The sequence below is a fragment of the Gymnoscopelus braueri genome (genome assembly GCF_963280865.1).
Source record: "Gymnoscopelus braueri genome assembly, chromosome: 2".
In the NCBI taxonomy this organism is placed as follows: domain Eukaryota; kingdom Metazoa; phylum Chordata; class Actinopteri; order Myctophiformes; family Myctophidae; genus Gymnoscopelus; species Gymnoscopelus braueri.
Genome location: NC_137604.1, coordinates 9737523 through 9753063, shown reverse-complemented (window position 1 = coordinate 9753063; position 15541 = coordinate 9737523). Strand labels below are relative to the sequence as shown.

Below are 15541 nucleotides of genomic sequence, written 5' to 3'. Positions count from 1 at the left end.
AAGTAAAGTGACACAACTTTTTAATGGAGAGAGAGAGAGAGAGAGAGAGAGAGAGAGAGAGAGAGAGAGAGAGAGAGAGAGAGAGAGAGAGAGAGAGAGAGAGAGAGAGAGAGAGAGAGAGAGAGAGAGAGAGAGTATTATGATATCTTATTGACCTTTAAGTAAAGTGACACATTTTTAATGGTTATTAGCAATTATATCATAAGTGTAAGACAAAAAACACCAATTTATATTTTCACAAATGGCACTTTAAATGTAGTCATGTCAAAAAAAGAAAAGAAAAAAGAAAGATCTACACAATCACACCACACAGTTTTTTTGTCAAGTTGTCTGGGTTTTTTTCTGTCTGACATTTCTGACATTAAACATCAAACAATACGATTCAGTAAGTCAAACTAAGAGCATGAAGTTGTATAATAATATAATTAATGAATTAAATACCATTTAGCTGACATTGCAGTCAGTGGCAGACTCAGGCTATCTGAGGGGCAGGGGGACCAAAAAAGGACACCAGCACAGGCAGCACAGTGAGCACACAGAAAAAGCCACCAGTAATGGTTTCTTTGATTATATCATTGATTATAATTATGATGACAAATGAATAGCTGACAAATATAGCTGACAAATATAGCTGGACTCAGCACTGACAGCCACTGCATGGACAAAAGCACTGGACTGGAGCAATGCTTTGCTATACATCACCATAACAACCATCCTTACTACTAATTGACCTGGACACCCAAGGAGTGGATAGTCAGTGTCTGCCACGGTAAAATGGCAGATGCATGCTCCATATAACTCCACACTTTTGCACAAAATATTACTAAATATTCAGCCTACAACACCAGCTGCTTCCCATACCGTTACTGTACTTGCACAATGTACCATTAATATGAAACACATTATGACCCAATACTTATGTAAATCACTTACGCAGGTAGTGCAACGTCAAAATCGTCACAACTTTTTGGACAACAGATCTACAAGCTAACAACGCCTCGCTCGTTGACGCTTTGTTGCTTTGTAGATCTGTTTTTCACACCACGTTACCAGTAGCCCCTCCCCGTTATACCCTACAGTCTATGGGGCAGAAACCGTATCTTAGCAACACTGAAAGCACTAGCTTGACTAGCTGAGGGCTCTTTCCAGACACCCAGAATCACATACTCTCACAGCTCGCTGACTCGCTGACAGTCACACACAGCAGCGAGATGGGGGAGTCAGTGAGAGCAGGACAGCAGAATCACCGTCATTTCTCAAATAAATCGCCTGTCAATTCATATTGATTCCCCGACCTCAAAATACGGACGATTTCTTACTGCAGTGTGTGTTCTTGGCTCCTTGGGGCTTTGTTTTTATCAGAGTGCGAGAGCACAGCTGAGAGTGCAGCTGCTGCGCGCACCAGTGAAAGTGTACGCTCGCCCCAAAACACAGTCGCCCCGGGGCAAATCCGGCAGTATTCACCTGGTATTCCTAAATGTAACCTCAGTAAACTATGCCTAAACCTAACCTTATTCCTAAACATATAACCTCAGTAAAACGGTGCCAAAACCTAACCTTATTCCTTAACTTAACCTCAGTGCAACTATGGCTAACCTACAAGAACTGCTGGTCCGCGAAAACAATGGGGGCGAGTGTGTTTTGGGGCGAGTATTCCGGTTACCAATACAACCCTTTTGTACAACTACAAAAAAGGCCTAACTAATGAATAGACACCACCTTTTTAAATTAAACATTCCAAAAGGTGACTACATATAGCTGCCGCTTTTATTAAGGCACTTATCAGAGCATTTTTTTTGGCCAAGCAGAGCACTTTTAAAAGTTGAGAAATTACAATAGTTACATTTTTGGAGAAATGGGCGCATGACGTGCGCCACTTTTTCTATCAGCTGCCCGATCATGACTCATGAATAATGACACGAATGCTGCTCGTCTGAGCCAGTGATCCTCAACCTTTTCAGGCCACAACCCCCCAAAAATAATCATATTTGAACTGGGGACCCCCAAAATAATCATATTTGAAATGGGGACCCCCCCACACTGACAAGCAGGCATAACATTTAGTTTGACTCGGTTCCACAGATACAATTGTAAAAATAGCCAATCTACAAGCTTGTAGTTCAGCTATTTTCACATGTTTTGCCTCTATCTTATATTATTTGATAATTTGGCCAATGTTTGACGAGTTTTTATAGTAGCATATACTGTAGTTTTTTATGCAGCAATGGTATTTCTCTCTTCTTTTTTTTAGGTATTAACTTAAATTGTCACTTCACTATCAACCCCAAAATCGTGTGCGGACCCCCTGGGGGTCCCGACCCACAGGCAGGCCTGGGGGGGGCACCAAATGGCATGAAATTTAAAAGCAGCGGCTGCTATTTTTCTCCCCACTGCACCCCCCCCCCCCCCATCTAAAACGACACAAATGCTTTCCCAGTTTCAATGGGTTAAGTCACACAAGTTGGTATAGAGGAGAGATTCATTTTTAGCTAAAAAGGTATTTAGCTACAACTTCAACCACTTTTTTTTCCAGCTGTACAATCATGAATGTACACAAATGCTGCTCGTCTAAGCCAGTGGTTCTCAACCTTTTCAGGCCACAACCCCCCAAAATAATCATATTTGAACTGGGGACCCCCCAAAATAATCATATTTGAACTGGGGACCCCCCAAAATAATCATATTTGAACTGGGGACCCCCCCACCCTGACAAGCCACCCTGAAAAAAATCTATTTTTGGGTTAGGGTTAAACCATGTTGCTATACTGTTGTTGTCGGGTGGAAACCTTGTATGTCCAAAAATCTGCTATTTTCACTATTTCAATGTGTTATATACTTTTGTGTGACACTGTTCTGAAGTACGGGTCTAAATGGATTCATAAAACACACCTAGTGTGCATGAGCATACTCAAAGTTGTCAGAAAAAAGGGGTGAATCATTTCCTACTCTAAAATAAAGGAGAAAAAAAAGAAGGAACAAAATAAAGCTAACCCAGAGCTCAAAGTAACATTTTATAAACTGACCTTTATGTGCACTCCTTTTTTCTTTTCTTTTAAAAAATTATATATTAGCAAATTGCATTCAACTCATCTGCAGTACTTAAACCATATATTAATATCATATAAACATCACTTGTTGCTATCTTCCTTTGGCGTTTTATTTCTATGATTTTCAAAGAATCAAATAAAACATAAGCCATGTCTTGTAGCATTATCACTCGGATTATAAACACATAATTGGGGATTCTTAATGCTATAGTTTTATCGCTACCACTACAATAGAAATCCTGAACAACTTTTCAAACAAGATATTAACTGATATTCCTCCCTCCTCTCACGTGTGTGTGTGTGTGTGTGTGTGTGTGTGTGTGTGTGTGTGTGTGTGTGTGTGTGTGTGTGTGTGTGTGTGTGTGTGTGTGTGTGTGTGTGTGTGTGTGTGTGTGTGTGTGTGTGTGTGTGTGTGTGTGTGTGTGTGTGTGTGTGTGTGTCTCCAGTCAGAAGACGGTACAGGCTGGTTGGATTGGGTCTTGGATTGCTTTGTGGTGTTCAAGCTCTGCTCAACATTGGTCTCAGACTCTCTCTCTGTAAGTCAAGTTTCAGAACAGTGTATTTTATTTTAATGTTTTATATTTCTGTGATGATTCAACATTTATTCATTTTCAATATTAGCAAATATGATACCCCATAACATGTATTAATAGTAGCAGTAGATTTAGTAGTTTGACCCCACTTGGCAGCCATTTGGCTTGTAGTTTTCTTTCAGTGAGCCTACACTCCAACATAATTCAAATGAACTACACACACCAGAAAACCAGCTGTCATGTCAACATTGCCTACAGCCCTGCAAGATAACATGGGAAATGGATGTGTTTGATGTGTCTCGGCTTGTGTTGGCTACAACAAAAATAGCCGATCTACAAGCTTGCATTAATTGCGGCACGAAGTAACTGGCTGCGAGCTTGTAGATCTGCTATTTTTGAATAGCCAACGTGCAAAAAACTAAAATGACACAGATGCTTTCCCGGTTTTAATGGGTTAAGGAGGTCAGTTCAGAACAAAGTTGTAAATAATGATCAGTTTGTTTGATTCTCCTTCCTACAGATTCTGAACTGATTAAAGAGAACAACAACCTGGTCAAAGACCTGGACCAGATACAGTCCAGTTTTGACCATCTACAGGCCAGATACGACAACGTAACTGAACTGAAGGGCCAGTGTGGTCTAGACCTAGACCACCTACAGTCCAGATACAACAACGTAATTGAGCAGAAGGACCAGTGTGGTCTAGACCTAGACCATCAACAGTCCAGTTTTGACCATCTACAGTCCAGATACAACAAACTAATTGAACGAAACGACATCAAGAGGATTCTTTGTGGTCAGTGAGACATCAAAGTTTTTTTTCCATTTTTTTTTTCATTGTTATATCATGTTGTTTATCATTTATCATTAATCTGAGCAAATGACCAAAAAGTGTCTAACTTTATTATTTTGTTATTAGAACCACATGGATTTACATTCGGTGGTGGTGTGTGTTATTACATCTGTACTGGTGCATGGAAAACCTGGGAGGAGAGCAGACAATACTGTAGAGACAAACAATCAGACCTGATGGTCATAAACAGCAAAGAAAAACAGGTATCGTGTGTGTGTGTGTGTGTGTGTGCGTGTGTGCGTGCGTGCGTGCGTGCGTGCGTGCGTGCGTGCGTGCGTGCGTGCGTGCGTGCGTGCGTGCGTGCGTGCGTGCGTGAGTGCCTGCCTGCCTGCCTGCCTGCCTGCCTGCCTGCCTGCGTGCGTGCGTGCGTGCGTGCGTGCGTGCGTGCGTGCGTGCGTGCGTGCGTGCGTGCGTGCGTGCGTGCGTGCGTGTGTTGTAACCTATCTATTGTACAGTGTGTACTTCAGTAATCAGCAGTTTTTCTGTCCAGGACTTTGTTAACAGAGTTGTTACCAGAAACCTTGAAGTGTGGCTGGGTTTGACTGAAGAGGAGGAAGGAGTGTGGAAATGGGTAGATGGAACACCACTGACCACACCAATGTAAGACTTTACCTTCATGCTACTCTTATTCCTTTCAACCGACATTATAAGCACATTTCATATATTTAAACTTTGCTACTTTTTTCTAAATGGTATTAAATCGTGTAGTAGAATACAAACCTACCACAATGTCACTAAGACAGTTTATACCTCTTGTATATTTCACTATCCGTTAATTAATTAGGAATATGGGCAGAAACGGGCATGGTTAAATGTATTGTAAATATATTGTAATGAATAAAATGTTCTTACTTCTCCAGGTACTGGCTGCCCGGTGAGCCTAATAGCTACGGAGAAGAAGCCTGTGTTACGTTTGTTTATGGAAGGTGGATTGACAGATCATGTTCTGCACTGAACTTTTTTATCTGTGAAAGAGTTATCTAGTGAAATGTCTTAGTTAGCTGTTGTCTTGGTAGGCCTACAGCTACATGATGCCAAATATTTGGACAAATTGTGTGTTCATGGCAACATTGTTTTTTAAATATTGATGCTAATTGAGCCCTTTCAATTGATTTTTAAGTTTAAGTTGATCTTAAATAATGCATGGCCTCACTTACTAAAAATACCAACTGGACCTAGCTAAAGTTATTTTCCCTAGCTGGCCTGCCCCCATGGTTGTAGGTGACTCACTGGGTGAGCCCTTGCTGGGCCTCTTGTGAGTGGTAGTATCCCTGTGTCTTCATCCCTGGCTCCCTATCTTCTGTTGGGTGTGTTATAATTGTGTTAACTTTTTATATGTTAGTTTTTGTTTTGTTTTGTTTTGTTTTCTCTGTTATGTCTGTTTTATGGACCACAATAGATACAAGCTTTGTCTTGTTTGTGACTTGATCCATGTTGATGCTTTTGACCTGCACTGTTTGCTTTTAAATCGATGCCAATAAAAAACATTATGCAGAATTGAATTATTGTAAACTGAACAAAACTGAATTGAATTAAAGGTTGCAAAGTTGTGAGGAATCCTATAGGTACTTTCAGGTACTTTTCCAGGTTTCTCCTGGTGAGATGAGATACGTCTGGGAATTAGATTGTGTTTCCTATTACAGTAGATCAGTGGTTCTCAACATTTATTGGGCCAGCGCTCCCCTATCCAACATCAAGCAACTTCTACAATTATAAATTGGAATGTCAAACAAATTGGATCTATTGACCACAAATAACAATCCAAACGTAATGGTCTCATGTTACCAAATGAGAAGCATTGTTATTAATGGTTCTAACGTAAAATACAGAAGAGCATTATGGACTGTGGTTTATGAATCTGTGTTTATAGCCAGCCACAATTGATTCCTTTTCAAGGCACAACAGATCAGTTCATGATTTGCAGTATTCTTTGCAAAATGGTCCCGGGCTGCAAACTTTGAAAGTCAATCATAGGCAGTCGGAATAAAATATGAAAAATCTGACTGATAACATGACTCCAGAGATACCGATTGGTGCTTTTGGACAAAATCTGTAGGAGTAGGCCTAATAGCAAAAACTGTGTTTCGAAGAAAACTAGTCTGCAAAAAATGGGCGGGGCCTATATTTGGGAGTTGCATCATGATCCAAGAAATCCAGGGGAAAACATTTTTATTGTATGCCCTACGGTTCAAGAGTTAAAGGCCAAAACGTGAAGTGACTTATAGCGACACCATGATTAACTAGAAAAAGTGCTCCTCAGAGCACAGGTCTCCGCCAGGTCAGGTAGGTTATTGTGGCCTCCTGGTGGCGCTACAATAGGCCAATGTGAACATTTCTTCGTAGGCCTTTCACGGCAATCGGACACTGCATTCATGATTTGAGGCATTTTGTTCCAGGAATTTGTTTTGCTACCTGCTGGTGGTGCTATAACAGGCCAATGTGAAAAGGGTGGCATTTCTTCCTCGGCCTAGTGGGAATGTGCGTGCAAAATTTCACGGAAATCGCACATTCATGATTTGAGGCATTTTGTTAAAAACGGACCTATCCTGCAAACTTTGGAAGCCAATGTTAGCCAATTAGGATGGAATATGAAATATCAGACACATCCGTCTTGATCACATGACTATAGAGATACTGTGTACCGATTTGCGTGATTTTTGGACAGATTCGGAAGGTAATAGCAAATTGTTTTAATACAAAAGTCAGCCTCCTGGTGGCACTCTAAAAGGCAGATGTGAAAAATGCAAGGCAAAGGTTTTTCCTTGGCCTCTAGGGAGAGTGCGTGCAAAGTTTCACACAGATCGGTGCAGTTATAGGTAAAAACGTTAATCGGCCTGTTATAGTGCCACCATGAGGCTAATTTGAACATTCTCAAGTGGCATTTCTTCCTCGGCCTAGTGGGAATGTGCGTGCGCAATTTCACGTAAATCGCATGCTGCGTTGATGACTCTAGGCATTTTGTTCAAAACGAACCAATCCTGCAAACTTTGGAAGCCAATCTTAGCCAATCAGGATCCAATATGGAAAATCGGACAGATACGTGTTGATCACATGACTATAGAGATACTGTGTACCGATTTGCATGATGTTTGGACAAAATCTGTAGGAGTAATATAAATTTTTTTTTTTTGCACAACTCGGCCTCATGGTGGCGCTATAACAGTGTGAAACATTTGGGGCAGAGGTTCTGAATTGGCATCCAGGAAGTGTGTGTGCACAGTTTCGCAGCGACCGGGCCAACGTTGCCGGAGATTAGCTGCTCGCAGACAGATGGACACACGGACGGACACGCGGACGGACAGGGTGCAAACAATACTCTCTCATCATGCCTTTTGGCCTGGCGGAGGCATTTACACATGATCTCGAGATGTGACAATGAGTGTAGGCCACCCAGCCTGGCAGAGATATGCACTCTGCAAAGTGTCCCTTTCTAGAAGGACTTTATGATTTCATATAAGATTATCATAGAGGGTTAAATATGATATTTGCAGACACAAATAGGCCTGAATACAGTTGACTTCAAACTTTCAGTGATGATCATCGTATCGAGGAAACAACTCTCATTTAAGTTATGATAAAGGTCCCTTGGGTCAGTTGGCTCGAACATTTGTCAAATATTTTGTTCCAGGGACCCGAAGAAGCAAAGATTTGAGTTACAAATATTCAAAGATTTGCACAAAGTGTAACATTTTTTTTCCAAAATAGCAGATCTACAAGCTCATAGTGCGGCACTCGCTGCCGCGCTATGAGCTTGTATATCTGCTATTTTTTAATAGCCAGAGAAATCTAAAGTGACTCAGATGCGTTTCCGGTCTTAATGGGTTAAGACATAATACAAATAAAAAAAGATTCATAATGTGTTACTCGGAAGTTTCTCACGCTATGCGAGACTGAAAGTGGTCGAGAGGGTGGAGGGTATAGGATGGTGTGGGTGGAGGATGGGGTTGAGGAGGGGGAGGAGGTGTGAATGCACTGCCTCTGCTAAGAGGAAACAACAGGAGGAAGGAGGGGGAGGGGGGTGGATGATATGACAACTCATAATCTCATAAAATAAAGAGGATCCTTCTCTATTGTTCATTCTGCTGTGAAGAGGTGAACCATAACAAATACCTACACGATGAATTAAAGTCATAAAGGTAGAAATGGCTGTCGCTTTACATTCTGAAAAAATTGAGATCCAAGAGGAAGATGATGATGATGAGGAAGAAGATGATGACATAAACTATGCAAATGTTGAGACCAAGTCTACAGCTCAGCAGAAACATCCACGGAAGATAAGATCTGGTAAGATATGTTACTACAACTACAAATCACTAAAAATATACTGCTAAACTTTTTGATTAAGAGGCTAGGTTGAAATCATTTGTTGTAATTTTTGAATAAATATTTAAAGTTTTTCAGAAAATGTAGAAGGCGTTATTAGAATCGAACTCAGGTCTAAATGGGTTAACTGATCTCACTCCCTCTTTATTCTCTCTCTCTCTCTCTCTCTCTCTCTCTCTCTCTCTCTCTCTCTCTCTCTCTCTCTCTCTCTCTCTCTGTGTGTGTGCGTGTGCGTGTGCGTGTGTGTGTCTCCAGTCAGAAGACGGTACAGGCTGGTTGGATTGGGTCTTGGATTGCTTTGTGGTGTTCAAGCTCTGCTCAACATTGGTCTCAGACTCTCTCTCTGTAAGTCAAGTTTCAGAACAGTGTATTTTATTTTAATGTTTTATATTTCTGCGATGATTCAAGATGTAATAATTGTATTTTCCAATATTAGCAAATACTGTATGATACCCCATAAAATGTATTAATAGTAGCAGTAGATTGTGTAGTTTGACCCCACTTGGCTGCCATTTGGCTTGTAGTTTTCTTTCAGTGAGCCTACACTCCAACATAATTCAAATGAGCTACACACACCAGAAAACCAGTTGTCATGTTAAAGGAGAGATCCGGACATTTTAAGTGTTATCTTTGATGTGTCGCTTATCACTCACCATCATTGAAAGGGACGTTGAGTTATTTCAGAGAGTCCCGTGTCGTCATTTTTTCGACCCCCTCCGTTGGCATAATGGGAGCCCGTGTATGAGTGAAATTCGTCTATTATAACCGATGCAAAGTTATTTTTTTCTCTACTACTGCTCATTGTAGAGTCTCATGATACTCAAACATGCACTGAAAGTCCCCGACAAGCTAACGCTAATGCCGAACGAGCTAACGCTGGTTGCTTGTTTCTCTCCCAGAACCTGGCAACTCGGTGTTGCCAGGGAGAGAAACAAGCAACCAGCGTTAGCTCGTTCGGCATTAACTTTAGCTTGTCGGGGAAAAAATTACGACACGGGACTCTCTGAAATAACTCAACGTCCCTTTCAATGATGGTGAGTGATTAGCGACACATCAGAGATAACACTTAAAATGTCCGGATGTCTCCTTTAACACTGCCTACTGCCCTGTAAGATAACATGGGAAATGGATGCGTCTGATGTGTCTCGGCTTGTGTTGGCTACAACAAAAATAGTAGATCTACAAGCTCGCAGCGCGGCACAAAGTATCGCAGTGCGAGCTTGTAGATCTGCTATTTTTGAATAGCCAACGCGCAAAAAACGAAAATGATACAGATGCTTTCCCAGTTTTAATGGGTTAAGGAGGTCTGTTCAGAACAAAGTTGTAAATAAAACTCATCAGTTTGTTTGATTCTCCTTCTTACAGATTCTGAACTGATTAAAGAGAACAACAACCTGGTCAAAGACCTGGACCACCTGCAGTCCAGATACAACAACATAACTGGACAGTATAACCAGAGGATTCTTTGTGGTCAGTAAGACAAAGTTGTTGTTTTTTGTTTCATTGCTATAACATGTTGTTCATCATTCATCATTAATCTGAGCAAATGACAAAACAGTGACTAACTTTGCTATTTTGTAATTAGAACAACATGGATTTACATTTGGTGGTGGTGTGTGTTATTACATCTCTACTTGGGGCACAACCTGGGAGAAGAGCAGACAACACTGTAGAGACAGACAATCAGACCTGATGGTCATAAACAGCAAAGAAAAACAGGTGTGTGTGTGTGTGTGTGTGTGTGTGTGTGTGTGTGTGTGTGTGTGTGTGTGTGTGTGTGTGTGTGTGTGTGTGTGTGTGTGTGTGTGTGTGTGTGTGTGTGTGTGTGTGTGTGTGTGTGTGTGTGTGTGTGTGTGTGTGTGTGTGTGTGTGAGTGCGTGTGTGTACAGTGTGTATTTCAGTAACCAGCATCCTTTCTGTCCAGGACTTTGTTAACACAGTTGTTAACAGAGACCAGAGTGAGTGGCTGGGTTTGACTGACAGAGAGGAGGAAGGAGTGTGGAAATGGGTAGACGGGTCACCACTGACCACACCAACGTAAGACTTTACCTTCATTCTTCTCTTCATTTAAACTATCATTATTCATTATAAACACATTTCACATACAGGGATTTCATCTTCCCTACTTTTTTCTGGTGTTAACCCATTAAGACCGGGAAAGCATCGGTCATTTTTAGATTTTAACCACTTTGACCATTATCTTATACTTTGGGCTATTAAAAAATAGCAGATCTACAAGCTCATAGCGCGGCACCGAGTGCCGCGCTATGAGCTTGTAGATTTGCTATTTCTTTGAAAAATCATGAAACTTTTTGCAAATCTTTGAATATATATATTATTAAAGCGAACATTTGTGACAAAAATCTTTGCTTCTGGGTATTCTACAAATGTAGTGTTTTTAACAAGATTATATGTATTTGGCCGCGGACCCCCATCTCAAAATATGTTGTTCCAGGGACCCCCCAGAAGTAAAGATTTGAGTTAATATATATGCTTTAATATATATATATATATATATATATATATATATATATATATATATATATATATATATATATATATACATATATATATATATATCAAAGATTTGCACAGATTGTCACGATTCTTCAAAAATAGCTCATAGCGCGGCACTCGGTGCCGCGCTATGAGCTATAAAATCTTATAATAAAGTACCAACCAACCACACTGTCACTAACACAATTATACATGTTGTCTATTTTACTATTCTGTTAATTTGCATCTAATATCTAGAATATAATTTGTAGTCATGGTTAAATATCATGTAAATGTGTTGGAATGTATTAAATGTTCCTACTCCAGGTACTGGCGCCCTGGTGAGCCTAATAACTCTGGAGATGAAGACTGTGTTGTGCTTGATGTTGGAGAATGGGTCGACATGTCATGTTCTGACGGGAGACTTTTTATCTGTGAAAGAGTTATCTAGTGAAATGTTGGTACAACTACATGATGTCAAATATTTGGATAAATTGCCATCAGTCAGGTTTCAGTTTCAGTTGTCACCTCATGCAGTGATGTCGTTCCCTCCCACCTCGTAATGATGGAGTTCTGAGTTTAATTGTGCAATTCACTTCACTTACTTAATTTTTGGTGCAGATTACCCAAATGAGATATTATGTGTTCATTTAATGTGTGAGCTTGTGTGAGCTTTGTACAGAGACGGAATTGTCTCTGTAGTTAATTGTTTTCTCCTACTTCCAATCAATGTGATAATTAAGTTAACTGCATGGCTCGTGGTTGTACAGTAGACTAACCTTTGAATGTAATATTTCTGCTCAGTGTTAAAGTAGCCTACTAAACTAAACTAAACTTATACTTTTGTTTATTGTTAACATTGGTTGAATATGTTGCTTAATTTCATTTAAATAAAAGGTTTATTCAGTCACTATGTGTTCCCTTTTGTCTGTACAGTCCTATGTCTCAAAATAGATTTAGATTCCGATATAAATACCTAGTTGCACTGTCTGTCAATATGGGATACGTGACATACAGTACATTAAGACACTCTGGATGAGAGCGTCAGGTGTTCAGGAGCTGTAACATTGATGCTGTTCTACATGTGATCCAATGTGTGCTCTTCCACCAATCCACCCTGAGCTGAACAGGTAGTGAGCACTTTGAACTGATCTGCCTTAACCCTAACATAACTGTTTTTATTTTTTTTGCACAACCCACATTGTATTTAATGGGTTTAATGGTCTACTTTGCCTACTGCACAAACCACACTGTGGTGACAACACACTCTGACTTCAGTGACCTGCTCACACACTGGAATCACAACCCTGAACACACACACACACACACACACACACACAAACAAAAAGACACAGACACAGACACAGACACAGACACACACACACACACACACACACACACACACATACACACACACGCACGCACGCACGCACGCACGCACGCACGCACGCACGCACGCACGCACGCACGCACGCACGCACGCGCACACACACACACACACTTTTTTTTTTCCTAAATACATTTTAATAATAGTCTGACTGTAACAGATAATTGTTAATGACTGCAGATGTATGGCTGTATTGTTTGATTTCTTCACATTCTCCTAAATAAATGAATAAGCATAACAAGAAAAGTTGGTACAGTATGTTTCCTACAGTCTAAAGAGACTCCATCTTTAATAATAAATAACTTTGACCATGAATGTTGTTTTATCTTAAGAACTATATTGATATAAAAGTATAATAATCGGTGAGGCATAATGGCAGATTGATACTCTAGCTCAGAGGTATTCAACCTTTAGTACGGGTGCCAACATTGACACAGGGGAGGGTGATCACTGGAGTGTTTTTTTTTCTTTTAAAATTAAATATGAAACCAATGTGAAAAGGGTGCTATTTCTTCTTAGGACTTTCACGGCAATCGGACACTGCATGCATGATTTGAGGCATTTTGTTTTGCTAAAATGCATATGCTACACGGAAGTTTATGCTCTTTTTACATCATCTTCATAAAGAGCATAAAGGTAGATGCTCTTTTTTCCCTCTCTTTGCCAAAAATAGTTGATCTACAAGCTCAATGCGAGGCGTTGTGAGCTTGTAGATCTGCTATTGTTAGCTAAAGTTCTCCTTAGAATAGGGATGTTACTGGGTTCAAGTGGTTAATGTAACAAAATGATCCTATCACACAAAGATTTGGCGGCCCCCCTGTAGTAACTCTGAGGACCCCCTAGGGCAGGGTTGGTATTTGTATCAAAAGTAGAAAGTAGTCAATATGCAGAATGTCCAATTTCAGATTTTTTTTTTTAGAAAATAGCAGATCTACAAGCTCACAATGCGTTGCATCGCAATGCATTGTGAGCTTGTAGATCGGATTGTAGATTTTCAAATGGCCGAAATATAACGCTGAAGTGGTTATAGTGGTTTTGTAATAATAATCGAAATCTACAAAGTAACAACTAACTAACGTTTTCAAATAACTGTAGTGGAGTACAAATATAATATTTGCCTCTGAGATGCAGTGGAGTAGAAGTAAATGAACTGAAAATTGGAAATACTCCAGTAAAGTATAAAATACCTCAACATTATACCGAGTAAATTAACTTAATTACTTTACACCACTGAATGTGAGAGGACAAACTAAATAAAAGAGGAAGATCGATCGAGACAGAATTAATAAAAGAAAGAGCACAGCGTCAGAACACTTCTCTTTTCTTCAGTGCAGCTGTGAAGACCTGAGCCTTAATCAAACACTTTAGCCAGATACATTAAAGTCATAAAGGTAGAAATGGCCGTGGCTTTTCATTCTGAAAGCATTGAGATCCAAGAGGAAGAGGATTACGATGATATCGAGGACAAGATTACTGAAGATGATGTAAAGTATGAGAACGTTGAGACCAAGACTTCAGCTCAGAAACATCCACGGAAGAGGCTGCAGTCTGGTAAGAGAGTAAAAAATATTAGATTTGTCTGTGAGGCACCTAATTGCTTTCTTACAAGTTTAAATGAGACCAGAGAGACTGGCTTTAAGTCATTAAGACCTGAGGCTGATTCTACAAATAGATATTACTATACTATAGATATTACAATAGTTAAACTTTTTGAGAAAAGGGCGTATGACGTGCACCACTTTTTTATCAGCTGTCCAATCATGACTTTGTACACCAATGCTGCTCTCCCCCGTGGTTCTCAACCTTTTCAGGCCGCGACCCCCCCAAAATAATCAGAGGTGGACAAAGTACTCGACCCCAGTACTTGAGGACAGATACTCCTGGTCAAATGTACTCCACTACAAGTAAAAGTAGCTCAGTCAAAACGTTATTCGAGTAAGAGTATTCAAAAGTACATGCTTTTAAAAATACTTAAAGTACAAGTAAAAGTAAAAGTAGAGGTACATTTCTTAGTTTTTATATCAATGCATTGCTGTAATGTTTTCACAATGTAGATAAAGGACCTTGGAACTCTTGTTTCAGAGAAGTAACTCTCTGAAACCACCTGCTCTGCATGGACTGATGTGCTTGCTTGTAGAACCATGCACTACGTTATACAAAGCCAGAACACCTGCAGAAACACCTAAACATAGAAATGACTGAGGAACCAGAACTAAATATTTTTACTCCTATACACCCATACAAGATGTAACAAAGAGGCGAGCGGAGGGGGAAGACAGCAACACGGCTAGTGTGAGAGCAGAAGTTTGGCCAATTGCATTTTAGGGAAGAAAAAAAAAACAGCCAACCTAAAAGTACTCAGTACTTTATAGCCTTCCTAGAAATGTACTTGAGTAAAAGTAAAATATTTATCTTGGAAATGTACTCAAGTAAGAGTATTAAGTATTACAAAATAATCTAATACTCAAGTAATGTACAGATCCTCAGAATCTGTACTTAAGTAGGCTACAGTACTCAAGTACATTTACTCCGTTACTGTCCACCACTGAAAATAATCATATTTTAACTGCATGGGGACCACCCAAAATAATCATATTTGAACTGGGGACCCCCCCCAATTAATCATATTTGAACTGGGGACCCCCACCCTGACAAGCACTTAGAGGAGTTGAGGTATTACATTTTGTAATTTTTAGGTATAAAAAAAAAACATGTGCGGAGCCCCCTGGGGGTCCCGACCCACAGGTTGAGAACCACTGGTCCAAGCTGATGGTATTTCTGTGCTCCGCTGTAAGCCACGGAGGAACCCACACCAAACTACCACCATCAGCCCTCCTCCTCTTCTGTTCTGTCTAAGACAAAACAGCATAATTTATAATAAACCTATTATTACCTAATTTAC

The 15541-nt window shown here is 40.1% G+C and overlaps 2 protein-coding genes across 3 annotated transcripts in view; both read left to right on the top strand.

Moving 5' to 3' along the window:
- Window positions 1-12812, top strand: part of LOC308098999 (C-type lectin domain family 17, member A-like) — a 38815-nt gene extending 26003 nt beyond the window's left edge. Inside the window, exons 1-6 of one of the 2 annotated variants that reach the window (XM_080447493.1) lie at window positions 8531-8717; window positions 9012-9101; window positions 10122-10226; window positions 10342-10475; window positions 10681-10793; window positions 11580-12812. In XM_080447493.1, coding sequence (XP_080303619.1) covers window positions 8576-8717; window positions 9012-9101; window positions 10122-10226; window positions 10342-10475; window positions 10681-10793; window positions 11580-11703 — 708 coding nt within the window. In that variant the 5' untranslated portion in view covers window positions 8531-8575 and the 3' untranslated portion in view covers window positions 11704-12812. Of the gene's footprint in view, window positions 1-8530; window positions 8718-9011; window positions 9102-10121; window positions 10227-10341; window positions 10476-10680; window positions 10794-11579 lie in introns of those variants that run through there. The other variant, XM_080447494.1, reaches the window with a different exon arrangement.
- Window positions 12813-13978: 1166 nt separating this feature from the next.
- LOC308099029 (uncharacterized protein) overlaps window positions 13979-15541 on the top strand; it is a 4994-nt gene continuing 3431 nt past the window's right edge. Inside the window, exon 1 of the mRNA XM_080447566.1 lies at window positions 13979-14190. Within this exon, the coding sequence (XP_080303692.1) occupies window positions 14037-14190 (154 nt within the window). The 5' untranslated portion in view covers window positions 13979-14036. The remainder of the gene's footprint in view (window positions 14191-15541) is intronic.